The sequence below is a fragment of the Coregonus clupeaformis genome, chromosome 35 (assembly GCF_020615455.1).
Source record: "Coregonus clupeaformis isolate EN_2021a chromosome 35, ASM2061545v1, whole genome shotgun sequence".
Taxonomy (NCBI): domain Eukaryota; kingdom Metazoa; phylum Chordata; class Actinopteri; order Salmoniformes; family Salmonidae; genus Coregonus; species Coregonus clupeaformis.
In genome coordinates, this window is record NC_059226.1 from 31,661,610 (window position 1) to 31,689,335 (window position 27,726).

Here is a 27,726-nt window from a genome sequence, read left to right on the forward strand (position 1 = left end):
ATCTGCCTTACCATTCTGTGACCCAGGGATGTACGTGATCTTAAAAGTGAACCTGGTCAAGAACATACTCCATCTTGCCTGGCGAGGGTTCAGCCTCCTCGCCGCCCGGATGTACTCCAGGTTACGGTGGTCCGTCAAAATGAGGAAAGGGTGTTGAGCCCCCTCAAGCCAGTGCCTCCACACCTTTAGAGCCTGTACCACGGCTAACAGCTCCCTGTCCCCTACGTCATAGTTCCGCTCCGCCGGACTGAGCTTCTTAGAATAAAAAGCACAGGGGCGGAGTTTAGGTGGCGCGCCAGACCGTTGTGAAAGCACGGCTCCTAAACCGGCCTCTGACGCGTCCACCTCTACCTGGAACGGCAAAGAGGGATCCGGATGCGCCAGCACCGGGGCCGAGGTAAACAGGTCCTTCAGCCTCCCAAACGCCCTGTCCGCCTCGGCCGACCACTGCAGACGCACCGGACCCCCCTTCAAAAGAGACGTGATGGGAGCTGCCACCTGTCCAAAACCCCGGATAAACCTCCTGTAGTAATTTGCAAACCCCAAAAACTGCTGCACCTCCTTCACAGTGGTTGGTGTTTGCCAATTACGCACGGCCGACACCCGGTCTACCTCCATCTTCACCCCTGACGCAGACAACTGATAACCCAAAAAGGAGACCGACTCCTGGAAAAACAGACACTTCTCTGCCTTCACATACAGGTCGTGCTCCACCAGCCTCCGCAACACTCTACGCACCAGGGCCACATGCTCGACACGGGTAGGCGAGTACACGAGAATGTCATCAATGTACACAACCACCCCCCTGCCCCTGCATGTCCCTGAAGATCTCATCCACGAATGATTGGAAAACTGACGGAGCGTTCATCAACCCGTATGGCATGACCAGATACTCGTAATGGCCCGAGGTGGTACTAAAGGCTGTCTTCCATTCATCACCCTCCCTGATGCGCACCAAGTTGTACGCGCTCCTGAGATCTAATTTAGTGAAGAAACGCGCCCCATGCAACGACTCAGTCATTGTCGCAATCAGCGGGAGTGGATAACTGTACTTCACCGTAATCTGATTGAGACCACGGTAATCGATGCACGGGCGCAAACCACCATCCTTTTTCTTCACAAAAAAGAAACTCGAGGACGCAGGGGAAGTGGAAGGCCGTATGTATCCTTGTCTCAGAGATTCGTCTATGTAAATCTCCATAGCGTTCTTCTCCTCCTGAGACAGAGGATACACATGGCTCCGTGGGAGCGCAGCTCCTGCCTGGAGGTCTATCGCACAATCTCCCTGCCTATGGGGTGGCAACCGTGTCGCCCTCGCCTTACTAAACGCAATAGCCAAATCCCCATACTCAGGGGGGAACGTGCAATGCGGGCACCTGGTTTGGACTCTCCACCGAGGTAGCCCCTACGGAAACGCCCAAACATCTACCCACACACTGAGCAGACCACTCCATCAGAGCCCTCTCCTGCCACGAAATAGCTGGGTTATGGGTGCTCAACCAGGGCATGCCCAGCACCACCGGATACGCAGGAGAATCAATCAGGAACAGCTGAATCATCTCCTGATGATCCCCCTGCGCACACATCCTAAGTGGCGCCGTGACCTCCCTGATTAAGCCCGTACCCAACGGACGACTATCTAGGGCATGAACGGGGAAAGGAACATCAACAGAAACAAGGGGAATCCCTAACGCTAAACAAAACTTTTTATCAATAAAATTCCCAGCCGCGCCTGAATCTACCAGCGCCTTATGCTGGGAATGAGGTGCTACCTGTGGAAAACGCACAGGCATCCAAAAATGGGCAACAGTGAGCTCTGGGTGAGTGGGAAGCCTACTCACCTGGAGGGAATCCCCAGTGCGGGACCTGTCGTCATCCTCCCTAGGAGGCCATCCCCAGCACCTAGCCGCGGTGTGTCCTCCCCGACCACAGTTGGTGCAGTGGATGGACCCCCTAACCAACCGACTCCTCCTCTCTCTAGCGCCAGCGCCCCCGAGCTCCATAGGACACGGCTCGGAGGCGCTGGAGGGTGAAATGGACGGACCCCCCTCAGGACGTCCGCGGGTGGCCAATAGGTTATCCAGCCTGATGGACATGTCGACCAGCTGGTCGAACGAGAGACTGGTGTCCCTACAAGCCAGCTCCCGACGGACGTCCTCTCGTAGGCTACATCTGTATAGATCGACGAGGGCCCGCTCATTCCACCCTGCATCTGCCGCTAGAGTACGGAATTCGAGAGCGAATTCTTGGGCACTCCTCCTCCCCTGCCGGAGGAAGACCAGACGCTCCCCGCCGCTTCCCCTCCGGGGATGAGTCAAACACCGCCTTGAAGCGGCGGGAGAACTCGTTGTAGGTGATAGTCTCGGCGTCGATCTTCCTCCACTCCGCGTTGGCCCACTCCAACGCCTTCCCGGACAGGCAGGAGATCAGGGCGGACACGCTCTCATGCCCCGAGGGTGCCGGGTGTACGGTGGCCAGGTACAGCTCCACCTGGAGGAGGAATCCCTGACACCCAGCCGCGGTTCCGTCGTAGGCCCTCGGGAGAGAGAGTCGGATTCCTCGGGGTTCTGGCGCTGGAATGGGCGGACTGGCCGATGGTGCTGGCAGGGAGGGAGGTGGTGGAGGCGCTCCCCAGCCTCGGAGCGTGGTGATCACCTCCTGCAGGGCGGTCCCCATCTGCTGTATCTGGTCCTGTTGTTCCCGAACCTGGACCTCCAGTCTCGTCGGGGCTGCTTCGGCTCCTGCTGATTCCATGTCAAGGGTGTGTAATTCTGTCACGGTGTTAGAAATGGTGAGGTGTGGAATCAGGCGCAGAAGCAGATGTACAGTCCAACAAGACTTTACTAGCGAGTGCAAAATAATCCAAAAAACGGCCAGAGGCCAACAGACGCACACAGGCGTCAAAACGAGCGCACAAACACAGGGCGCAAAAACTCTCCTCAACCGAGGAGGAAGTAAATCGTAACTGGCGTACCGAAACACTGGTAACGCACAAACACCTGACACAAAACAATTACACACAACACTACACTAACAACAAGGAAACTAAATAGGGTGCTTAATGAGACATAACACAAGACAGGTGTGGCTAACAGACAAAACTAATCAAACAGGAAACATAGAACATGCAACGGTGGCAGCTAGAATTCCGGAGACGACGAACGCCGAAACCTGCCCGAACAAGGGAGAGAGGCAGCCTCGGCCGAAACCGTGACAATGACCATGCATACGCACAGTTCCAAGTGGTGGAATATGGGAACGGCTTGTCATCCGTAGCCTAGTGAATGGGAAAAATATACAGTACCAGTCATATTAAAAGTTTGGACACACCTACTCAGTCAAGAGTTTTTCTTTATTTGTACTGTTTTCTACATTGTAGAATAATAGGGAAGACATCAAAACTATGAAATAACACATATGGAATCATGTAGTAACCAAAAAGTGTTAAACAAATCAAATTATATTTTATATTTGAGATTCTTCAAAGTAGCCACCCTTTGCCTTGATGAGAGCTTTGCACACTTGGCATTCTCTCAACCAGCTTCATGAGGAATGCTTTTCCAACAGTCTTGAAGGAGTTCCCACATATGCAGAGCACTTGTTGGCTGCTTTTCCTTCACTCTGCAGTCCAACTCATCCCAAACCATTTCAATTGGGTTGAGGTCGGGTGATTGTGGAGGCCAGGTCATCTGATACAGCACTCCATCACTCTCCTTCTTGGTAAAATAGCCCTTACACAGCCTGGAGGTGTGTTTTGGGTCATTGTCCTGTTGAAAAACAAATGATAGTCCCTCTAAGCGCAAACGAGATGGGATGGCGTATCCCTGCAGAATGCTGGTTAAGTGTGCCTTGAATTCTAAATAAATCACTGACAGTGTCACCAGCAAAGCACCATCACACCTCCTCCTCCATGCTTCACGGTGGGAACCACACATGCAGAGATCATCCATTCACCTACTCTGCGTCTCACAAAGACACGGCGGTTGGAACCCAAAATCTCAAATTTGGACTAATCAGACCAAAGGACAGATTTCCACCGGTCTAATGTCCATTGCTCGTGTTTCTTGGCCCAAGCAAGTCTCTTCTTCTTATTGGTGTCCTTTAGTAGTGGTTTCTTTGCAGCAATTCGACCATGAAGGCCTGATTCACGTGGTCTCCTCTGAACAGTTGATGTTGAGATGTGTCTGTTACTTGAACTCTGTGAAGCATTTATTTGGGCTGCATTTCTGAGGCTGGTATCTCTAATGAACTTATCCTCTGCAGCAGAGGTAACTCTGGGTCTTCCTTTCCTGTGGTAGTCCTCATGAGAGCCAGTTTCATCATAGCACTTGAAGGTTTTTGCGACTGCACTTGAAGAAACTTGACATTTTCTGGATTGACTGACCTTCATGTCTTAAAGTAATGATGGACTGTCGTTTCTCTTTGCTTATTTGAGCTGTTCTTGGCATAATATGGATTTGGTCCTTTACCAAATAGGGCTATCTTCTGTATACCACCCCTACCTTGTCACAACACAACTGATTGGCTCAAACGCATTATGAAGGAAAGAAATTCCACAAATTAACTTTTAACAAGGCACACCTGTTAATTGAAATGCATTCCAGGTGACTACCTCATGAAGCTGGTTGAGAGAATGCCAAAGGTTGAGATTGTCACGGTTTACTAAGCCAGAACCCAGAAGCAGACCAGGACAAGGCGAGTTGAAATGAAGGTGAGTATTTATTTAACAGATTCAAAAAACGATGTAGAATAATCCAGGGGACAGAGCGGACGGCGGAGATGAGTTGGTGGAGGTGCAGTGGTAGATCCAAGAATGGCTCGGCAGCCGCCGACAACCAGGCAGGGGTTGGGTGAAGGTTCCGGGAGATTGACTGCAGATAGAAACAAAACGGAGGTAAGTACACGGCAAGCCAACAAGGTGCAAAACAACAAAACTAACGCTAGAAACTCCAAGGCTGATACACTGACAAACATACTGTTCATGGCTAACGATCCGGCAGGGAATGGATGTCAGGTTAGGGCTTAAGAAGGGTGATGATCAGGACCAGGTGTGCAGACCGCTGATGAGATGCAGGTGCGGTTAATCGGGAGATCTCCCGCCTAGCAACGTCGCCCGGCAACCAGGCCGGGAGCGTTCACGAACCCTCAGGAAACTGGAGATTCCGAGCAGAAAAATGGCAACACAGGCAGGAACCGACTCAGGATGCAGGGTTCATGACAGTACCCCCTCCGACGAACGCCACCGGGCGGACTACCCGGAGCGCCAGGATGGAGGCGGTAGAAGTCACGAAGGAGGTCAGCATCCAGGATCTGGCGCCGAGGAATCCAACTCCTCTCTTCAGGACCATACCCCTCCCAGTCCACGAGATACTGGAAACCCCGGCCCCGCCGTCTGGAATCCATAATGCGGCGCACCGTGTAGACAGGACCACCTCCGATCATCCGAGGGGGAGGAGGAGGAGGCGGAGGGGGTAACAGAGGACTGAGGAGAACAGGCTTGAGGCAGGAGACATGAAAGGTGGGATGGACTCTGAGCGTTCTAGGTAACTTGAGTCGAACCGCCACAGGATTGATCACCTTCTCCACCACAAACGGACCAATGAACTTCGGTGACAGTTTCTTAGACTCAGTCCGCAGAGGAAGATCCCGTGTGGCAAACCAGACCCTATCTCCGATGGTATAGGTGGGGGGCGGGAATCCGGCGACGATTCGCCTGGAGCTGATACCGGTCAGAAACTCTAAGGAGGGCCTTTCTGGCCCGATGCCAGGTCCGGTGGCAACGACGAATGTGGGCCTGAACAGAGGGCACTGAGAGATCCTTCTCCTGAGAAGGAAACAAGAGAGGTTGGTAGCCATACAGGCACTGGAAGGGAGACATCCCAGTGGCAGATGTAGGGAGAGTATTGTGGGCATACTCAACCCAAGGCAACTGAGAGACCCAGGAGGTGGGGTTGGAGGAGACAAGGCAGCGTAGCGTGGATTCCATCTTCTGGTTGGCTCTCTCCGCCTGACCATTAGATTGGGGGTGAAAACCAGATGTGAGACTGACTGTAGCTCCAATGGCCAAACAGAAAGACTTCCAGACAGCAGAGGTAAACTGAGGGCCACGGTCGGAAACTATGTCACTGGGCAACCCGTGGACCCTGAAAACCTCCCTAACCAGGATCTCGGACGTCTCAGAGGCCGAGGGAAGCTTGGAAATGGGCACAAAGTGGGCGAACTTGCTGAATCTGTCCACGATAGTCAGAATGACCGTGTTCCCTCAGAAGAGGACAACCCAGTGACAAAGTCCAGGGCCAGATGCGACCATGGTCGCCGGGGAATAGGGAGGGGGTGAAGTAGTCCAGAGCTGGGCCGGTTGGCACTCTTATTCTGCGCACACACTGGACAGGCAGCAACAAACCTCCGAGTATCTTCTCCCATGGCCGGCCACCAAAATCGTCTGCGAAGTAACGCCATCGTCCGGGCCACGCCAGGGTGACAAGCCATCTTGCTGGGGTGGGACCATTGGAGGACAGCAGAACGAACCGACTCAGGCACAAACAAACGACCGGGTGGACCGTTACCGGGACCGGGCTGCGTCCGAAGGGCCGCCATAACCTCCTCCTCAATCCTCCACATAACTGCTCCCACGACACAGTTCCGGGGAAGAATCGTCTCGGTCTTGGCCCCACTCTCCTCCGTCTTGGAGAACATCCGGGACAAGGCGTCCGCCTTGCCGTTCTTAGACCCAGGTCGGAACGTCAGGGAAAAATTAAAGCGTCCGAAAAACAAAGCCCACCTGGCCTGGACGGGGAGTTGAGACGTCTAGCCGATTGCACGTAAGCAAGATTCTTGTGGTCGGTCCAGACAATAAACGGTTGCTCCGCCCCCTCCAACCAGTGGCGCCACTCCTCCAAGGCAAGCTTCACCGCGAGAAGCTCCCGGTTACCCACATCGTAGTTCCTCTCCGCAGACGAAAGACGACGAGAGTAGTAGGCGCAGGGATGGAGTTTCCCGTCAGTGGAGCATCGCTGGGACAGGATGGCGCCAACCCCCACATCAGACGCATCCACTTCCACGACGAACTGACGGGCCGTGTCAGGTTGAGAGAGAATCGGTGCGTTGGTGAATCGCCTCTTCAAATCCAGGAACGCTCGGTCCGCCTCAGGGTTCCAACTGAAGGTCCTGGTACTGGAAGTCAGGGCAGTTAAAGGAGCGGCCACACGGCTGTAATCCCGGATGAATCTGCGATAGAAATTCGCAAACCCCAGAAACCTCTGGAGCTGCAATCTCGTACCGGGCTGGGCCCATTCCAGAACCGCCCTAACCTTCTCCTGGTCCATCCTGATCTCTCCCCTGGAGATGATGTACCCGAGGAAGGATGTAGTGTGGGCGTGAAATTCGCACTTCTCGGCCTTCACGAACAGGCGATTCTCCAACAATCGCTGCAGAACCTGCCTGACATGCTGGACGTGGCTGGAAGGTTCCTTCGAGAAGATAAGAATGTCATCCAGGTAAACAAACACAAAGAGACCGATCATATCTCTCAGGACGTCATTCACCATACTCTGGAACACTGCTGGAGCATTGGTCAGTCCAAACGGCATCACCTGATACTCGAAGTGACCCATCGGTGTATTGAAACCCGTCAACCACTCGTCCCCCTCTCTGATCCGGACCAGGTGATACGCATTGCGTAGGTCTAGCTTGGTGAACACAGTAGCACCCTGTAAGGAGTCGAAGGCAGAGCTCATCAAGGGCAGGGGATACTTGTTCTTGACCGTGATATCATTCAACCCCCCGATAATCAATACACGGTCGAAGAGAGCCATCCTTCTTACCCACAAAGAAGAATCCTGCCCCCAGGGGTGATGATGAGGGACGAATGAGACCAGCCGCTAGGGACTCCTTGATGTAGGTCTCCAAAGCCTCACGTTCAGGTCGGGAGATGCTGTATAACCGTCCCTTGGGATAGACAGCTCCAGGGAACAGGTTTATGGCACAGTCATATGGTTGGTGGGGAGGAAGTGACAGAGCCCTCTGCTTACTGAACACTTCCCCCAAATCGTGATATGTCTCGGGAACCAGGGACAAATCTGGGGGTCTAGCCTCAATCACCTGACTGGGAACAGAATGGGAACAGGCAGTCTTGAGGCAGTTAGCATGACACTCAAGGCTCCAACTAGTTACCTTGCCAGTCACCCAATCGAACGTGGGATTGTGTTCTTTCAGCCAGGGGTATCCAAGGACCAGAGGAACATGGGAAGAAGGCAGAATGAAGAATGAGATCACCTCAGAATGATTCCCTGACAACAGCATCTTAACCGGTTCAGTCCTCATCGTGATACGTGCCAGACTACTGCCGTTCAGAGTGGTAGCTTCAATGGCTTCCGGTAATCGCTCCTTGGAAAGCCCCAACTGTTCCACCACTTCGGCATCAATAAAGCTTCCATCGGCACCTGAATCGACGAAAGCGTTAATCGCTAGACTCTGATTCCTGTTCATGAGGGTAGCCGGGAAACGGGGTCTGACAGAGGTATTGAGAGGTTGAAACTGGCTCGCTAAAAGTCCTCCCAACTTTAGCGAGCTGAGCAGTTTGACGACCGCCGGGAACAAGTGGACGGGCCCCATTGCTTCTCCCTCCTTCTCTCTCGAACTCGGTTATCCACCCGAATAGACAAGGCTACCAAGCTGTCCAGGTCACTAGGCTCCGGATAGGAGATCAACTCATCCTTGAGCTGCTCCGACAGCCCCTGGTAAAAGGCCGCTTGCAGAGACTCCTCATTCCACCCACTCTCCACAGCCAAAGTCCTGAACTCGATCACGAAGTCGGCAACGCTGCGAGTTCCTTGGCGAAGCGAAAACAGGCGCCTAGCTGCGTCCATACCTCGGACGGGATGGTCAAATAGCTTCCTCATCTCGGCCGTGAACTCCTGGTATGAGGCCATGCAGGTGTCCTGTTGTTCCCAAACGGCTGAAGCCCACTCCAGAGCTCGACCACGCAGCAACTCAATGACAAAGGCTATCCTAGCCTTGTCTGTGGCATAAGAGTGGGGCTGTAGATCGAACACTAATCCACACTGCATAAGGAAAGAACGGCATCTTCCCAACTCCCCCTCATATTTATCAGGCGTCGGAACCTTGGGCTCACGGAAGGGCACAGCTCCAGAAGCGGCAGGCGAGATGGGTGAAACTGGTCGTGGATTCTCCACCGGCAAACTGAGCTGAGCCTGGATCTTCGTCAGACTGGTAGAAAAGTTCCGAACTGACAAAGCTATCTCCTGTAGCGCCGTGCTATGTTGTCCCAACATCTTCTCCTGATGGGTAATGGCATGGCGAACAGAGTCCAGGTCCGCTGGGTTCATTTCTGGCCGGATCGTTCTGTCACGGTTTACTAAGCCAGAACCCAGAAGCAGACCAGGACAAGGTGAGTTGAAACGAAGGTGAGTATTTATTTAACAGATTCAAAAAACGATGTAGAATAATCCAGGGGACAGAGCGGACGGCGGAGATGAGTTGGTGGAGGTGCAGTGGTAGATCCAAGAATGGCTCGGCAGCCGCCGACAACCAGGCAGGGGTTGGGTGAAGGTTCGGGAGATTGACTGCAGATAGAAACAAAACGGAGGTAAGTACACGGCAAGCCAACAAGGTGCAAAACAACAAAACTAACGCTAGAAACTCCAAGGCTGATACACTGACAAACATACTGTTCATGGCTAACGATCCGGCAGGGAATGGATGTCAGGTTAGGGCTTAAGAAGGGTGATGATCAGGACCAGGTGTGCAGACCGCTGATGAGATGCAGGTGCGGTTAATCGGGAGATCTCCCGCCTAGCAACGTTGCCTGGCAACCAGGCCGGGAGCGTTCACGAGCCCTCAGGAAACTGGAGATTCCGAGCAGAAAAATGGCAACACAGGCAGGAACCGACTCAGGATGCAGGGTTCATGACAGAGATTTCATTGTATTTCCTTTGTGAATTCATGCAACTTAGCTTGACAGACTATATCATATAATTTGACCACATCAGTGTACATGCCATTCCGGTGCACATCCAAGTGCTATCTGTCCTCGTGTTTTTGGCAACGGGCACTTTTCAGAGTGAGTTTGCCGATCGTTATCTCACAGACCTTGATGAGCCAATGTTTTGGATGCAATCATCAGCAAAATGAATTTCCATACACCATCGCACAACCGGTTGAAGTCAGGAGGGGTTTCTTTGCCATCAATGGTTTCCCAAATACGAACGGAGCAATAGACGGCACCCACATCGCCATAAAAGCACCATCCCAAGACAAATTCAACTATGTGGACAGAAAAGGCGTCCACTCACTTAATGTGGAGGTGATAGGTTATGTGATGCGCAAAAGAGGCTGCTGAATGTGGTGGCCAGGTGGAACGCACAACTTGTTCATTCTGTAGAACAGCAATGTTGGCCTACATGCCTACAGGATGAAGTTGTTGAGGATGGATGGCTTATTGGTGAGCGTTGAAGTATATTTGCCATTGCTACAGCAACTTGAATTGTCCTGATTGTCCTCTCTTTGTAGCTATGTTTTTATCTTTACTGGTCAAGCCACAACTGACCGAGCCAAATAAAATGGTTGTGTGAACAGTTGGTATATGGTGTATATCTCCTACCGGTGTGCGTATGACGCTCGTAGGATTGTTTGATAAATCACACTTTTTCTATGCGTACAAACATTTTAAATTCTGTTACGTAAGTAGTATTTTAGAATAGTTTCTACGCAATATTGATAAATGAGGCCCCTGGAGTCTGGATGCAGAGGCCTAGACACCCATCTGTGGATAGAGGGTCCCATTGTTCTGAGGGAACGTTGAGAGAAGAGAAGCTGTCTCCATCACTGTCACTTTGTTCGTTGATGCAGTGTTGTTTAAATTAGCTTTACGCATTGACAGTGCTGTTTAAATGAGCTTTGTGCAGTGACAATGTTTAAATGAGTTTTGTGCAGTGACATTGCTGTTTAAATTAGATGTGTGCAGTGACATTGTGGTTTAAATTAGCTTTGTGCAGCGACAGTGCTGTTTAAATGAGCTTTGTGCAGTGACATTGTTGTTTAAATTAGCTTTGTGCAGTGACAGTGCTGTTTAAATTAGCTTTGTGCAGTGACAGTGTCACGCCCTGGCTCTGGGGACTCTTTTATGTTGAGCCAGGGTGTTAGTTTCTATGTTGTAGTTTTCTAGGTTTCTGTTCTAGATCGTTGTATTTCTATGTTGGCCAGGGTGGTTCCCAATCAGAGGCAGCTGATTCTCGTTGTCTCTGATTGGGAACCATACTTAGGCAGCCTGTTGGCACTTTTGTATTGTGGGATCTTGATCCGTAAGGTTTGTGTTTAACCTAGGACTTCACGTATCGTTTATTGTTTTTTGTTCGTGTTGTACATTCAATAAATTAATGTACGCTTCTCACGCTGCGCCTTGGTCCTCATCGTATAATGATCGTGACAGAAGATCCCACCAAAGGAGGACCAAGCAGCGTGTCCAGGAACAGACAGCCTGGACTTGGGAGGAGATCCTGGACGGGAAGGGATCCTGGACTTGGGAAGAGATCCAGGCCGGAATGGATCGTCGTCCTTGGGAGGAGACTGTGGAGGCGCGCTACAGAGAGGAGCAGCGGCAACGCAGTGGGTACCGGCCGAGGAGGAAGGCCGAGAGACAGTCCCAAGAAAAAACATTTGGGGGGCTAAAAGGGCAGGCTCCGTGTTATGCGGAGCCACGTACTGTGCCGCGAGTGTTCCGGCACAGTCCTGTACGTCCTGTGCTAGCACCACGCACGTGTCGTGCTAAGGTGGGCATGCAGCCAGGACGGAGTGTGCCGGTTCAACGCTCGTGGCCTCCAGTACCCCTCCTCGGTCCCGTATATCCTGCGCCAGTGCCACGTGCTGTAGCGCCAGTACGAGTGCACAGCCCTGTACGTCCTGTGCTGATGCCTCACACATATTGTGTGGAGGTAGGCATTCAGCCAGGACGGGTTGTGTCAGCTCTCCGCTCCAGACCTCCAGTCCGCCTCCACAGTCCGGCCCGGCCCGTTCCGGCTCCCCGCACCAAGCCTATGGTGTGTGTTCCCAGTCCAGCCCGGCCCGTTCCGGCTCCCGGCACCAAGCCCATGGTGCGTGTTCCTAGTCCAGCCCGGCCTGTTCCTGCTCCCCGCACCAAGCCTGTGGTGCGCGTCGCCAGCCCGGTCCGGCCTGTTCCTGTCCCTCGCACCAAGCCTGTGGTGCGCGTCGCCAGCCCGGTCCGGCCTGTTCCTGTCCCTCGCACCAAGCCTGTGGTGCGCGTCGTCAGCCCGGTCCGGCCCGTTCCTGCTCCCCGCACCAAGCAAGTGGTGCGCGTCGCCAGCCCGGTCCGGCCCGTTCCTGCTCCCTGCACCAAGCCAGTGGTGCGCGTCGCCAGCCCGGTCCGGCCCGTTCCCGCTCCCCGCACCAAGCCAGTGGTGCGCGTCGTCAGTCCGGCACGGTCCGTGCCTGTTCCACCTGTGCCTGGTCCGGCACCGGTCAGCTGCTCCACGCCGGAGCCAAAGCAATCCGCTCCACCGGTGTTCAGTCCAGCTCCGGCCAGCAGGGCCAGACCACGAGGGCGAGAGAGAGAGTGGTGGTCACGCCCGGAGCCGGATCCGCCTCCGAGGCGGAATGCCCACCCGGCCCCTCCCCTGTTGGGTTTAGTTGGCGCGGTCGCAGTCCGCGCCTTTGGGGGGTACTGTCACGCCCTGGCTCTGGGGATTATTTTATGTTGAGCCAGGGTGTTAGTTTCTATGTTGTAGTTTTCTAGGTTTCTGTTCTAGATCGTTGTATTTCTATGTTGGCCATGGTGGTTCCCAATCAGAGGCAGCTGATTCTCGTTGTCTCTGATTGGGAACCATACTTAGGCAGCCTGTTGGCACTTTTGTATTGTGGGATCTTGATCCGTAAGGTTTGTGTTTAACCTAGGACTTCACGTATCGTTTATTGTTTTTTGTTCGTGTTGTACATTCAATAAAATAATGTACGCTTCTCACGCTGCGCCTTGGTCCTCATCGTATAACGATTGTGACAGACAGTGCTGTTTTAAATTAGCTTTGTGCAGTGACAGTGCTGTTTTAAATTAGCTTTTTGCAGTGACAGTGTTGTTTAAATTAGCTTTGTTCAGTGACAGTGCTGTTTAATTAGCTGTTTCGTTTCCAGTTAAGGGCCCTTCTCTTGTGCCTTTTTGCGGCTGCAGTGGTGTTTGCTGTATCATCAACTAATGAGGAAATAGTTATTTTGAGATTGGTGTAATGCTGGGTTGGGAGTTTGGAGTTGGCGTCCAACACACAGAGGGAATTAGCCCAAATCCTCCTCCTCAGCCTTGGGACCATCATTGTGATGCTTTTACCATCCAAAACCGTGAACTGGGCTTTTGCCACGCTCAAAGTCCTCTATTTCAACCATTATCTTTGAAGATGAAAGGATGAGCTGAGAAGAGCAGCGTCCGTTGCCAGTCCGTGCAGCCAGGACAGCAGCTCACAGTAAATGTGTGTTAGCCTACAGCCAGCTCTGTTCTGTTAGCCGATCAATGGCACGGGAGGATGGAAGAGAGCCCCATTAGAGAGACCAAGAGAGAGCTACAGAGAGAGGGAGACGCGCACACACACAAGAACACACACATAACACTCCCTCATCAAACACACTCTCAAGAGACACGCTGTCCTCTCAGTCCCCAAACACAGTCCATATTCTGGTGCCATAAGCATCATGTTTTCCCTCATTTTTAGCTTTAAACCCAATCAATTGTTTTGTCAGTGTTATGATTGTCAACTACTGCACAGTGGATCTGTTATCTCCCCAAGCAGCTGGATATGTAAAGGGATGAACTGTTGTTGTTTAGTGGTCATATCTATTTCACTTAGTTAGTGCTATAGTTTCTCATGCTTTGAGGACCTAGGATTCTGTTTCCTTATTGGTCCGTCCAAAGAATTCCACTTCAGAAACTACACCAACATTACAAATGAATTTAAGCCTTGTTGTCCTGAACAACAGAAACATTTGATCATTCTATTGGCTCGTCCAAAGCCATTATTTTGTTTTCTTACCGCAACTTCACTCAAAACTCATTTTTATGGCTAATTCAGATTATTATTTTTTTACGCGTCCTGACAATGTATTTTCTGAGAAACATCTGGACTTCAAACAGCATGGGAGAGAGTCAGATCCTCCGAGGGATCTCTCCTTAACACTGTGATGGGCTAAATAACAACTCTGTCAAAACTTTCAAATAACTTTTTCCCCTAGTAAATGATTAACAAGACAGGGAGAAATGAAGGGCCTGATGACAGGGGGAGTCTGAGCTGAGGAAGGGAGTCTGATGAAAGAGAAGATGGTACAACAGACAGCTGGACATGGGGGGGTTGTCTCTCTCTCTCTCTCTCTGCCTTGTAATTTAAAAATTGATCAGTCCCTATAGGTGGTTTGTCAGGCTAGCCCTGTCTTCCCTTCCTCCCAGACATCCTATAGCCATTGGGCTCTTTCTGTTGTTGAGTTGAAACATCAATGTGTTGGTTAGAGTTATGTTTGTGATTTTGCATGTTCATAGGACTGGTTGATGTTTCACTTTCACATGTTTCGTGCTGACACAGAGAGATCAATGGCTGATGTTTGTTGTGTGTTGTAGTATCTAAGTAATTCGATTACAGATTAAATTCAGCTCCACATTTTGATTTCTAATAAGCATTGCTATTAGAAATGCTTTTCTGTGAGTGTGTGGGAATTTGGAGTAGGAGTACCTATTGTTTTTAAATCTTGTCCACAAATGAGCTTGTTTCCAACTGCAGCTGTCCCTTAAATTCCCTGTCTCCCTCCCTCCATTTCTCCCTATTGATGTTCAGTCCAAGCTCAGACAGATGTGGTCTCCACTCCAGATTGGCTCTTTCTTTCTTTCTCTCTCTCTCTCTGTCTTTCGTTCTCTCTGTCCCCTATCCATTCATATATCTGAATATGGGATTTCATCTATTTAATCTCAATTTCTTCAATTTCCTCACCTCTCATACAGTGGGGAAAAAAAGTATTTAGTCAGCCACCAATTGTGCAAGTTCTCCCACTTAAAAAGATGAGAGAGGCCTGTAATTTTCATCATAGGTACACGTCAACTATGACAGACAAAATGAGAAACAATTTCTCCAAAAATCACATTGTAGGATTTTTAATGAATTTATTTGCAAATTATGGTGGAAAATAAGTATTTGGTCAATAACAAAAGTTTCTCAATACTTTGTTATATACCCTTTGTTGGCAATGACACAGGTCAAACGTTTTCTGTAAGTCTTCACAAGGTTTTCACACACTGTTGCTGGTATTTTGGCCCATTCCTCCATGCAGATCTCCTCTAGAGCAGTGATGTTTTGGGGCTGTCGCTGGGCAACACGGACTTTCAACTCCCTCCAAAGATTTTCTATGGGGTTGAGATCTGGAGACTGGCTAGGCCACTCCAGGACCTTGAAATGCTTCTTCGAAGCCACTCCTTCGTTGCCCGGGCGGTGTGTTTGGGATCATTGTCATGCTGAAAGACCCAGCCACATTTCATCTTCAATGCCCTTGCTGATGGAAGGAGGTTTTCACTCAAAATCTCACAATACATGGCCCCATTCATTCTTTCCTTTACACGGATCAGTCGTCCTGGTCCCTTTGCAGAAAAACAGCCCCAAAGCATGATGTTTCCACCCCCATGCTTCACAGTAGGTATGGTGTTCTTTGGATGCAACTCAGCATTCTTTGGCCTCCAAACACTTGGCCTCCAAACAATCTTGCTTGTTTGTAGGTGACCAAATACTTATTTTCCACCATAATTTGCAAATAAATTCATAAAAAATCCTACAATGTGATTTTCTGGATTTTTTTTTCTCATTTTGTCTGTCATAGTTGACGTGTACCTATGATGAAAATTACAGGCCTCTCTCATCTTTTTAAGTGGGAGAACATGCACAATTGGTGGCTGACTAAATACTTTTTTCCCCCACTGTATCTATTGTTGCCTCCTCAGGTGATTCAGTATAACCTCATACAACAATTGACTTAACATTCATACTAGTCAACATGTATTTAATCACGCCTTTTATGTCAGCATGGCATGAAAAAGCCGTTATGAAGAGTAGGACTGTTGGACTAAACTGACACCCTTCAGTTCAGCATACAATTATCCACCTGCTGCAACAATACTTGGCAGTCCTTTTATTTCCAACTTTTGTTGCAGTAGCCTATATGTTATTAGCCTATATGTTATTAGCCTATATGTTATTAGCCTATATGTGATTTTCCAAACATATTAAAGTTGTAGGGAAGAGGGATCAGCCAGACGAGTTGAAGAGGGAATTCTACATTAAAGGCTGTTCTGGGACCAGGTCTAATAGCTGCCTGCCCTTGAAGTCAAGTCATGTGGACCATCACGCCTGGCACTGTTTATGTCTCTCTCTCTGTGTGTGTGTGTGTGTTCGTGTGTGAGTTCGTGCGTGCGTATCCTCCTATTTTTCTGTGTTGTCTGTCTCTGGGTGTGTGTGCAAGTGTGTGTGTGTGTGTGTGTGTGTGAGACACAGGCATGGCATCTGGGTGTTGTGGCGACACAGCCTTTGATGTCTCTGTGAGATTTTCTGGCAAAAAAAAAGACTTCAGACGCTTTCTGCTCTAATTGCCATGTGACTGACTGAAGCCATAACGAGAGAGAACCTCACTGTCCTAGGATGCCCGGGTGTCTGTGGAGAGGGAGTGGAAGGGACAGTAGAGGGTGTCTGTGGAGAGGGAGGGGAAGGGACAGTAGAGGGTGTCTGTGGAGAGAGAGGGGAAGGGACAGTAGAGGGTGTCTGTGGAGAGAGAGGGGAAGGGACAGTAGAGGGTGTCTGTGGAGAGAGGAAGAAAAGTGATTTATTTGCAACAAAGTGTTTCCTTTCCTATTCACATGATGCTACATACAGTTTAAAACTAGAATCCTTAATTGAAACAATAACAAAGCGTCCTCCACGCCCCTGTGGCGCTAAAAACCTAAGGGATGGGGCTGGAGAAATATACCCACTCTCAAATTCATAGACAGAGCTATGGATGCAAGGATTGACCATCCATGATATCAAATGTATCATTTTAACCATGTTTTGAGGCAATACAGTTTGTTTACATTGGAGTGAAACAAGCTTATGTTTTGGTTTCTTATGGGGTACGACACTTAAACTAAGCACGAGGCATTTCTAAGTTATGTTCCTCAAGAATCAATGGGTATAATTTAAGTCCAAAAATGGATGAAGCAACTAAGGATTCTAGCTTAAAGCATTTTGTATGATTGTAACAAAGTCTTGAGCGTAACTTCAGTTAATTCAACACAACGACACATTATCATACCGTCCTCAGATTTCCCCCTCTCACACTATACATCTCTCTCTCTCTCTCTCTCTCTCTCTCTCTCTCTCTCTCTCTCTCTCTCTCTCTCTCTCTCTCTCTCTCTCTCTCTCTCTCTCTCTCTCTCTCTCTCTCTCTCTTCAATTCAATTCAATTTAAGGGCTTTATTGGCATGGGAAACATATGTTAACATTGCCAAAGCAAGTGAAGTAGATAGTACACAAAAGTGAAATAAACAATAAATATTAACAGTAAACATTACACTCAGAAGTTTCAATAGAATAAAGACATTTCAAATGTCATATTATGTATATATACAGTGTTGTAACAATGTGCAAATAGTTAAAGTAGAAATGGGAAAATAAACAAACATAAATATGGGTTGTATTTACAATGGTGTTTGTTCTTCACTGGTTGCCCTTTTCTTGTGGCAACAGGTCACAAATCTTGCAGCTGTGATGGCACACTGTGGTTTTTCACCCAGTAGATAAGGGAGTTTATCAAAATTGGGTTGGTTTTTGAATTCTTTGTGGATCTCTCTCTCTCTCTCTCTCTCTCTCTCTCTCTCTCTCTCTCTCTCTCTCTCTCTCTCTCTCTCTCTCTCGCTGCCTCCCCCCTCTCTCAATCTCTCACGTTCCTCCATAATATCTAGCTCTATTCACATACATACTACAGTGCAATAATTCCATGCCAGTCCAGAAGCTGCCTAACTGCCTGTTAGTTAATGTCTGTTTAAATACGGTTGGCTTGGTCATTAGCATTCCTGTAATGTAATGTGGCTGTAATGCTGCTCTCTCTGGCAGCAGCCTGAATCAAAGAGCTCTGCTGGGGCAAAGTCAAAGCTGTAGATCAGTTCAAAGGAAGAGGGGTCAGGAGAGGGGTCAGTCCATCTCTGCACTGCAGCCCCTACATAAGCCAGCACACACATCTGCGGGCGAACACACACACACACATGAAAGCATGCACACACACTCGTACACACACATAAGCACACACACACATCTGCAGGCGTGCACACTCTGTAGAACACACAATCCCCATTGCACACGCACAAACCACAGATTGACTTCCAAATGGAGGTCCCTGTCAAAACTACACCCCTAAACGTTTCCCTGAGACCGGGTTGATTTACACACACACACACACACACACACACACACACACACACTCCTGCTCTAGTTCTCTGACTAGTCTCTTCTCTGTACTTCCTGAAATGAGACATGGCAGCGGTGCCCATTTTCCTCCTGACTGAGTGACCTTTGATTTACACTAATTTCTCTCATTAAATCAGACCGCTGACCTTAGTGGAATGCCCCCGCTTTGATGTGGGCCCTGCCTAGCCTGTGTGACTCACAGATCAGAGGGCCTTGTGTGTGTGTGTTTTCCCTTCCTGCTGAGCTGGCTAAGCGGGCAGACACTCTGGCATTCCTTGTGCTTGTTGTTGCTCCTCTCTTCTCTATTCCCAGCACAAACGGGGATTCCCCCGGCCTCTCTGTTCCATTCCAAGTCATCCTGGAATACTCCCTCACTGTTTTAGTTCTGATCAGAGCTTTGAATGTTGAAAGAGTGGGCCAGATGAGACAGGTGTCATTGACTGACCCTGAGATTGTCATACCCACTTGTGTGTGTCGGTGTGTTTTTTGTGTACATGAGTGTGTGTATATGTGTGTGCTGCACATGCATTATTAAAGTTACTTTTTGAATACCCTGTACCACGGATCTGTTTTTTGTGACAAACAGTCGCTAGGAGAGGAAAAAGTGCAGTGTTGCACTTGCATTGTAGAAGTTGTTCTGCCAATACCACGGTAGGACATAACTTACTAGTGTCTCCAAACAGTAGTGTCTTAGTGTGCTACCTCTGTTTTGACATGAGTGTACCTGTGTGTATCTCCCTGACCCCAGGTCATCTCAGACCTGGAGGAGCAGGTGTCCTCTCTGAGGGACGAGCTGCAGCAGGCCCACAGCCAGAGGAAGCAACAGCTGCTGGAGCTGGGGGTGCTCAGGGAGGAGGAGAGGCAGCGCGCTGCCCAGGACCAGGAGGCCTCCCTGGGCAGGCTGAGAGCCGAGATGGACCGCATCCGCCTGGAGCTGGAGAGGAGCCACAAGGCCGAGAGACAACTGGCCCAGGAGAAGGTGGGTGAGGTGGTCGGGGGAGAGAGAGAGTGTGGCGGGGTTTTTATTTTATTTTTTATTTAACCTTTATTTAACCAGGTAAGCCAGTTGAGAACAAGTTCTCATTTACAACTGCAACCTGGCCAAGATAAAGCAAAGCAGTGCGATTAAAAACAACAACACAGAGTTACATATGGGGTAAACAAAACATAAAGTCAAAAATACAACAGAAAATATATATACAGTGTGTGCGAATGTAGTAAGTTAAGGAGGTAAGGCAATAAATAGGCCATAGTGCAAAATAATTACAATTTAGTATTAACACTGGAATGATAGATGTGCAAGAGATGATGTGCAAATAGAGATACTGGGGTGCAAATTAGCAAAATAAATAATAATATGGGGATGAGGTAGTTGGGTGGGCTAATTTCAGAATGGCTGTGTACAGGTGCAGTGATCGGTAAGCTGCTCTGAAAACTGACGCTTAAAGTTAGTGAGGGAGATAAGAGTCTCCAGCTTCAGAGATTTTTGCAGTTCGTTCCAGTCATTGGCAGCAGAGAACTGGAAGGAATGGCGGCCAAAGGAGGTGTTGGCTTTGGGGATGACCAGTGAGATATACCTGCTGGAGCGCAGACTACGGGTGGGTGTTGCTATGGTGACGAGTGAGCTAAGATAAGACGGGGATTTGCCTAGCAGTGATTTATAGATGACCTGGAGCCAGTGGGTTTGGCGACGAATATGTAGTGAGGGCCAGCCAACAAGAGCGTACAGGTCACAATGGTGGGTAGTATATGGGGCTTTGGTGACAAAACGGATGGCACTGTGATAGACTACATCCAATTTGCTGAGTAGAGTGTTGGAGGCTATTTTGTAAATGACATCGCCGAAGTCAAGGATCGGTAGGATAGTCAGTTTTACGAGGGCATGTTTGGCAGCATGAGTGAAGGAGGCTTTGTTGCGAAATAGGAAGCCAATTCTAGATCTAACTTTTGATTGGAGATGCTTAATGTGAGTCTGGAAGGAGAGTTTACAGTCTAACCAGACACCTAGGTATTTGTAGTTGTCCACATACTCTAGGTCAGACCCGCCAAGAGTAGTGATTCTAGTCGGGTGGGCGGGTGCAAGCAGCGTTCGGTTGAAGAGCATGCATTTAGTTTTACTAGTGTTTAAGAGCAGTTGGAGGCTACGGAAGGAGTGTTGTATGGTGTTGAAGCTCGTTTGGAGTTGGGACATGGCACTGCCAGGGGAGAAGGGAAGAGAGAGATGGCACAGGATAAGGTGGGTGATGGGATGGGGGGTGAGGGATGGGTGGGCTAGGGAAATAGCACCGCCACAAGAGAAGGAGAGAGAGTGGGTGGTAGGGGTGGTAGAGGGACGTCCGCCCTCCCTCTTATCCTCCATTTCCACCCTCTGTCCTCTTTTCATCATCTTCCACCCCTACATGGCTCTCCCAGTAGAGAAGAACAGGGTACAGAGGTAGGGTAGTATACATATGGAGAATCAGTCATGACCAGTATACCAGATTTTTCCTGTTATTGGTATGTAGGACATAACGGACTGCTTATCAGATGGGAAGCTTTTAACACTAGAACCGCTGGGCGTTAATGGACCCCCCCTTCAAGCTAATAGCAAAACTAATCATTTGGTTGTGTTTATGAAGGCCTTGGGTAACATTAGAATACGATTTGTATTTTATTTCAAATAACACAATAGCATTTTCGTTAGTTTATGTTACTGTAGGCTGCTATATGTAAAAAAAGAAATATATATATATATATATATAATAAAAACGCCAAAATTCAAGTGTTCAACCATAGTGGATGCCTTTGTTACCACTATGAAACAGAAAGCATATGCGTTGGAACATGGTAACAGCTTATTTTTATAACGACTCCCAAAAATATATATACCCCAATCACCAAGAAGCACGGTCAAAAGACGCGCGGTCCAAGGACACCATTTTCGTAACTTTAATAGTATCCGGTTTTCTCTTGATTGTGTTCCGTTGTCTTGTTATTCTCCCTACTGTTGGGTAAAGGAGCGAAGCAGGCCCTACTGTTGGGAGAAGGAGTAGAGGAGGCCCTACTGTTGGGAGAAGGAGTAGAGCAGGCCCTACTGTTGGGTAAAGGAGCGGGGCAGGCCCTACTGTTGGGAGAAGGAGTGGAGCAGGCCCTACTGTTGGGTAAAGGAGCGGGGCAGGCCCAACTGTTGGGAGAAGGAGCGGAGCAGGCCCTACTGTTGGGTAAAGGAGTGGAGCAGGCCCTACTGTTGGGAGAAGGAGTAGAGCAGGCCCTACTGTTGGGTAAAGGAGCGGGGCAGTCCCTACTGTTGGGAGAAGGAGTGGAGCAGGCCCTACTGTTGGGAGAAGGAGTAGAGCAGACCCTACTGTTGGGTAAAGGAGTAGAGCAGGCCCTACTGTTGGGAGAAGGAGTAGAGCAGGCCCTACTGTTGGGTAAAGGAGCGGGGCAGGCCCTACTGTTGGGAGAAGGAGTGGAGCAGGCCCTACTGTTGGGTAAAGGAGCGGGGCAGGCCCAACTGTTGGGAGAAGGAGCGGAGCAGGCCCTACTGTTGGGTAAAGGAGTGGAGCAGGCCCTACTGTTGGGAGAAGGAGTAGAGCAGGCCCTACTGTTGGGTAAAGGAGCGGGGCAGTCCCTACTGTTGGGAGAAGGAGTGGAGCAGGCCCTACTGTTGGGAGATGGACTAGAGCAGACCCTACTGTTGGGTAAAGGAGCGGGGCAGGCCCTACTGTTGGGAGAAGGAGTAGAGCAGGCCCTACTGTTGGGTAAAGGAGCGGGGCTGGCCCTACTGTTGGGAGAAGGAGTAGAGCAGGCCCTACTGTTGGGTAAAGGAGTGGGGCAGGCCCTACTGTTGGGAGAAGGAGCGAAGCAGGCCCTACTGTTGGGAGAAGGAGTAGAGCAGGCCCTACTGTTGGGAGAAGGAGTAGAGCAGGCCCTACTGTTGGGTAAAGGAGCGGGGCAGGCCCTACTGTTGGGAGAAGGAGCGAAGCAGGCCCTACTGTTGGGAGAAGGAGTAGAGCAGGCCCTACTGTTGGGAGAAGGAGTAGAGCAGGCCCTACTGTTGGGTAAAGGAGCGGGGCAGGCCCTACTGTTGGGAGAAGGAGTAGAGCAGGCCCTACTGTTGGGTAAAGGAGCGGGGCAGGCCCTACTGTTGGGAGAAGGAGTGGAGCAGGCCCTACTGTTGGGAGAAGGAGTAGAGCAGGCCCTACTGTTGGGAGAAGGAGTAGAGCAGGCCCTACTGTTGGGAGAAGGAGCGAAGCAGGCCCTACTGTTGGGAGAAGGAGCGAAGCAGGCCCTACTGTTGGGAGAAGGAGTAGAGCAGGCCCTACTGTTGGGAGAAGGAGTAGAGCATGCCCTACTGTTGGGTAAAGGAGCGGGGCAGGCCCTACTGTTGGGTAAAGGAGCAGGGCAGGCCCTACTGTTGGGAGAAGGAGCGGGGCTGGCCCTACTGTTGGGAGAAGGAGTAGAGCAGGCCCTACTGTTGGGTAAAGGAGCGGGGCAGGCCCTACTGTTGGGAGAAGGAGCGAAGCAGGCCCTACTGTTGGGAGAAGGAGTAGAGCAGGCCCTACTGTTGGGAGAAGGAGCGGGGCAGGCCCTACTGTTGGGAGAAGGAGCGAAGCAGGCCCTAATGTTGGGAGAAGGAGTAGAGCAGGCCCTACTGTTGGGTAAAGGAGCGGGGCAGGCCCTACTGTTGGGAGAAGGAGCGAAGCAGGCCCTACTGTTGGGAGAAGGAGTAGAGCAGGCCCTACTGTTGGGTAAAGGAGCGGGGCAGGCCCTACTGTTGGGAGAAGGAGTGGAGCAGGCCCTACTGTTGGGTAAAGGAGCGGGGCAGGCCCTACTGTTGGGAGAAGGAGCGGAGCAGGCCCTACTGTTGGGTAAAGGAGCGGGGCAGGCCCTACTGTTTTGGAGAAGGAGTAGAGCAGGCCCTACTGTTGGGTAAAGGAGCGGGGCAGGCCCTACTGTTGGGAGAAGGAGTAGAGCAGGCCCTACTGTTGGGAGAAGGAGCGGGGGAGCAGGCCCTACTGTTGGGTAAAGGAGTGGAGCAGGCCCTACTATTGGGAGAAGGAGCGGAGCAGGCCCTACTGTTGGGTAAAGGAGCGGGCAGGCCTTACTGTTGGGAGAAGGAGTGGAGCAGGCCCTACTGTTGGGAGAAATAAAATGCCCTCCTAAAACTGGTTATAACTCCAATTATGTTTGTGATATTAAGATTCTAACAGTGTCAGTGTGGTATATAGACTTATTTAGGAAAAGTTAAGGACGGGGGCATGAGTAAAAAAAAATCACAAGCAGTCAAAATGACTGCTTTAGCGGTTCTAGTGTTAAAAGGTGTAACAGATGAATCTTCCTTTTACAAGCTGTAACAGATTAATGATTATTCCACTATCAGTCACATTGACACTGCTCTAGTTTTACTCTCTCTGACTCTGTCTGACTCTCTCTTTATCAAGCAATCGTTTTTCATGAGTGGTTACAGTATGAACTAGGTTTTTGCAGGGGGAGTCAAAGTGTGTGTGTGTGTGTGAGAGTGGAGCGGAGGGCCTGGGTTTGGCAGTGCTACAGATTGTGGTTTGGCTACAGTGTGTAGCCGATGTCTGAGTTTGTCACTCCATATCTCACCCCTCAGTGACAGACTGACATCATGTAACTGACTGAGTAACTTACATCATCTGACTGACTGACTGACATCATCTAACTGAGTAACTGACATCATCTGACTGACTGACTGACTGACTGACTGACTGACTGACTGACTGACCGACTGACATCATCTGACTGACTGACTGACTGACTGACTGACTGACTGACTGACCGACTGACATCATCTAACTGAGTAACTGACATCATCTGACTGACTGACTGACTGACTGACTGACTGACTGACTGACTGACTGACTGACTGACCGACTGACATCATCTGACTGACTGACTGACTGACTGACTGACCGACTGACATCATCTAACTGAGTAACTGACATCATCTGACATCTGACATCAGAACATGTCTGACAGGCAGGGTTTAATAATGCTACACATTTAACCAGCCACCCCAACAGGTTAGCCTTCCATTTGTATTCTAGTCAAGAATTAACTTTGTAGCTTCAGGGGTACAGTGGGGAAAAAAAGTATTTAGTCAGCCACCAATTGTGAAAGTTCTCCCACTTAAAAAGATGAGAGAGGCCTGTAATTTTCATCATAGGTACACGTCAACTATGACAGACAAAATGAGGAAAAAAAATCCAGAAAATCACATTGTAGGATTTTTTATGAATTTATTTGCAAATTATGGTGGAAAATAAGTATTTGGTCAATAACAAAAGTTTCTCAATACTTTGTTATATACCCTTTGTTGGCAATGACACAGGTCAAACGTTTTCTGTAAGTCTTCACAAGGTTTTCACACACGGTATTTTGGCCCTTTCTCCATGCAGATCTCCTCTAGAGCGTGATGTTTTGGGGCTGTCGCTGGGCAACACGGACTTTCAACTCCCTCCAAAGATTTTCTATGGGGTTGAGATCTGGAGACTGGCTAGGCCATTCCAGGACCTTGAAATGCTTCTTACGAAGCCACTCCTTCGTTGCCCGGGCGGTGTGTTTGGGATCATTGTCATACTGAAAGACCCAGCCACGTTTCATCTTCAATGCCCTTGCTGATGGAAGGAGGTTTCCACTCAAAATCTCATGATACATGGCCCCATTCATTCTTTCCTTTACACGGATCAGTCGTCCTGGTCCCTTTGCAGAAAAAACAGCCCCAAAGCATGATGTTTCCACCCCCATGCTTCACAGTAGGTATGGTGTTCTTTGGATGCAACTCAGCATTCTTTGTCCTCGAAACACGACGAGTTGAGTTTTGACCAAAAAGTTCTATTTTGGTTTCATCTGACCATATGACATTCTCCCAATCCTCTTCTGGATCATCCAAATGCACTCTAGCACGGGCCTGGACATGTACTGGCTTAAGCAGGGCACTGCAGGATTTATGTCCCTGGCGGCGTAGTGTGTTACTGATGGTAGGCTTTGTTACTTTGGTCCCAGCTCTCTGCAGGTCATTCACTAGGTACCCCCGTGTGGTTCTGGGATTTTGCTCACCGGTCTTGTGATCATTTTGACCCCACGGGGTGAGATCTTGCGTGGAGCCCCAGATCGAGGGAGATTATCAGTGGTCTTGTATGCCTTCCATTTCCTAATAATTGCTCCCACAGTTGATTTCTTCAAACCAAGCTGCTTACCTATTGCAGATTCAGTCTTCCCAGCCTGGTGCAGGTCTACAATTTTGTTTCTGGTGTCCTTTGACAGCTCTTTGGTCTTGGCCATAGTGGAGTTTGGAGTGTGACTGTTTGAGGTTGTGGACAGGTGTCTTTTATACTGATAACAAGTTCAAACAGGTGCCATTAATACAGTTAACGAGTGGAGGACATAGGAGCCTCTTAAAGAAGAAGTTACAGGTCTGTGAGAGCCAGAAATCTTGCTTGTTTGTAGGTGACCAAATACTTATTTTCCACCATAATTTGCAAATAAATTCCTTAAAAATCCTACAATGTGATTTTCTGGAATTTTTTTCCACAATTTGTCTCTCATATTTGACGTGTACCTATGATGAAAATTACAGGCCTCTCTCATCTTTTTAAGTGGGAGAACTTGCACAATTGGTGGCTGACTAAATACTTTTTTTCCCCACTGTATATGGAGAGGAGGGGGTTAGTGGACTACAAGTAAAAGAAGAGGTAGTAATAATGGACTGGATGTCTAATAGCCCCTCCCAGCCCCTGTTCATTATGTCTAATAGCCCCTCCCAGCCCCTGTTCATTATGTCTAATAGCCCCTCCCAGCCCCTGTTCATTATGTCTAATAGCCCCTCCCAGCCCCTGTTCATTATGTCGAATAGCCCCTCCCAGCCCCTGTTCATTATGTCTAATAGCCCCTCCCAGCCCCTGTTCATTATGTCTAATAGCCCCTCCCAGCCCCTGTTCATTATGTCTAATAGCCCCTCCCAGCCCCTGTTCATTATGTCTAATAGCCCCTCCCAGCCCCTGCTCATTATGTCCAATAGCCCCTCCATTGCACGTAATACAGCCCAGGGCTGGGAAATCACCCATAATCCCGTGCAGGTTGAGCAGGAAGCCCGGGGAAGGTGGTGTTGATCAGAGCCTAATCCTGAGCAGGGCCCATCAAAGAGCCTCTCTTTCATTAGGCCCCAGCCCAGCTGCACCGCATTAGGCCCGGAATGCAGGGACCGCCGGGGCACCCAGCTCCATTTTGGATCCATATAGAAGAGTTAGTATGGGAGAGAATGACAGTTGGTGAGACAGTGCATGACTGTATAGTATATGAAGTATGAAGGAACGCCTCTTTTCCTGTCTGTTTCTCTTCCCCTCACATAAAACCAATCACACCAGACACGTAAGAGTTGTTTACCAGCCGTAACTCATTAGTCCTTTCTTCTTCCCTCCTATTTTCCATCTGAGACGGCAGGATGATATTATGATGACCTGCAGATGTCAGAGGGTCTGATGTCCAACTGAAATTCTGAGCGGAGTTGAACTAGGTTTATACACCCTCTTCAATGTGATAGATATGTGGCATACTTTTCTTTAAAAGAGAACTGATGAGTTTCAGCCCAAAATCCAGTTGGTCCTTTTTAGCTGGAAATGCACACACAGGGTCAGAAGCGAGCTCAAATGTTAGGCGAAAGTTACGTAGGAAACTTTTCCCCCCTCTTTTTATCTGTGATAAAAAAGTTTGACATAGGAATGATGGGCGAAAAAAGTTCCAAGTTCCAGCGCAGTTTCATGGCAGTTATTTAATGTGCGATTGACGTTGGCCAGTTTCAGCTCCATATTGACTGGGCCGGCTGTTTTCTGAGCTGAAATGTCTTATTCTTTTGATGCTGAGGTAGAAAAATGCTGTCCTTTGCAATCCGCCCCAGCCCGGTCAGTCTTGAAGCTTGAAGCCTGGGCCGGCCGGAGTGTTTGAAGGCATCTCCTAGATCCCGGAGTAAAGGCAGGAGAAATCCATTAAATCCATGAATGGATTCTCATCAAAGAAGCGTGTGTTTGAGAGAGACAGAAAGCTGGGGGAATGAAATAATGAGAAACAGTATTTTAGAGGAGATAAGATCACGCATTAAGATTGTTCTAACGCCCGAGAAAGAAAAGGAGAGAGAGAAATGGGGAGATATAGGAGAACGAGAGAGAGAGTAGGTGGGGGTATTTCACTGTTTGGCTGCTATTGAGGTTTATCTGCCTATGTGTGTGTGTGTCCATAA

At 49.4% G+C, this 27,726-nt stretch overlaps 1 protein-coding gene across 1 annotated transcript in view; it reads left to right on the plus strand.

Annotated features, from left to right (window-relative positions):
* Nucleotides 1-27,726, plus strand: part of LOC121551829 (centrosomal protein of 112 kDa-like) — a 194,055-nt gene that overhangs the window by 109,720 nt on the left and 56,609 nt on the right. The window contains exon 21 of the mRNA XM_045210708.1: nt 19,234-19,464. Coding sequence (XP_045066643.1) covers nt 19,234-19,464 — 231 coding nt within the window. The remainder of the gene's footprint in view (nt 1-19,233; nt 19,465-27,726) is intronic.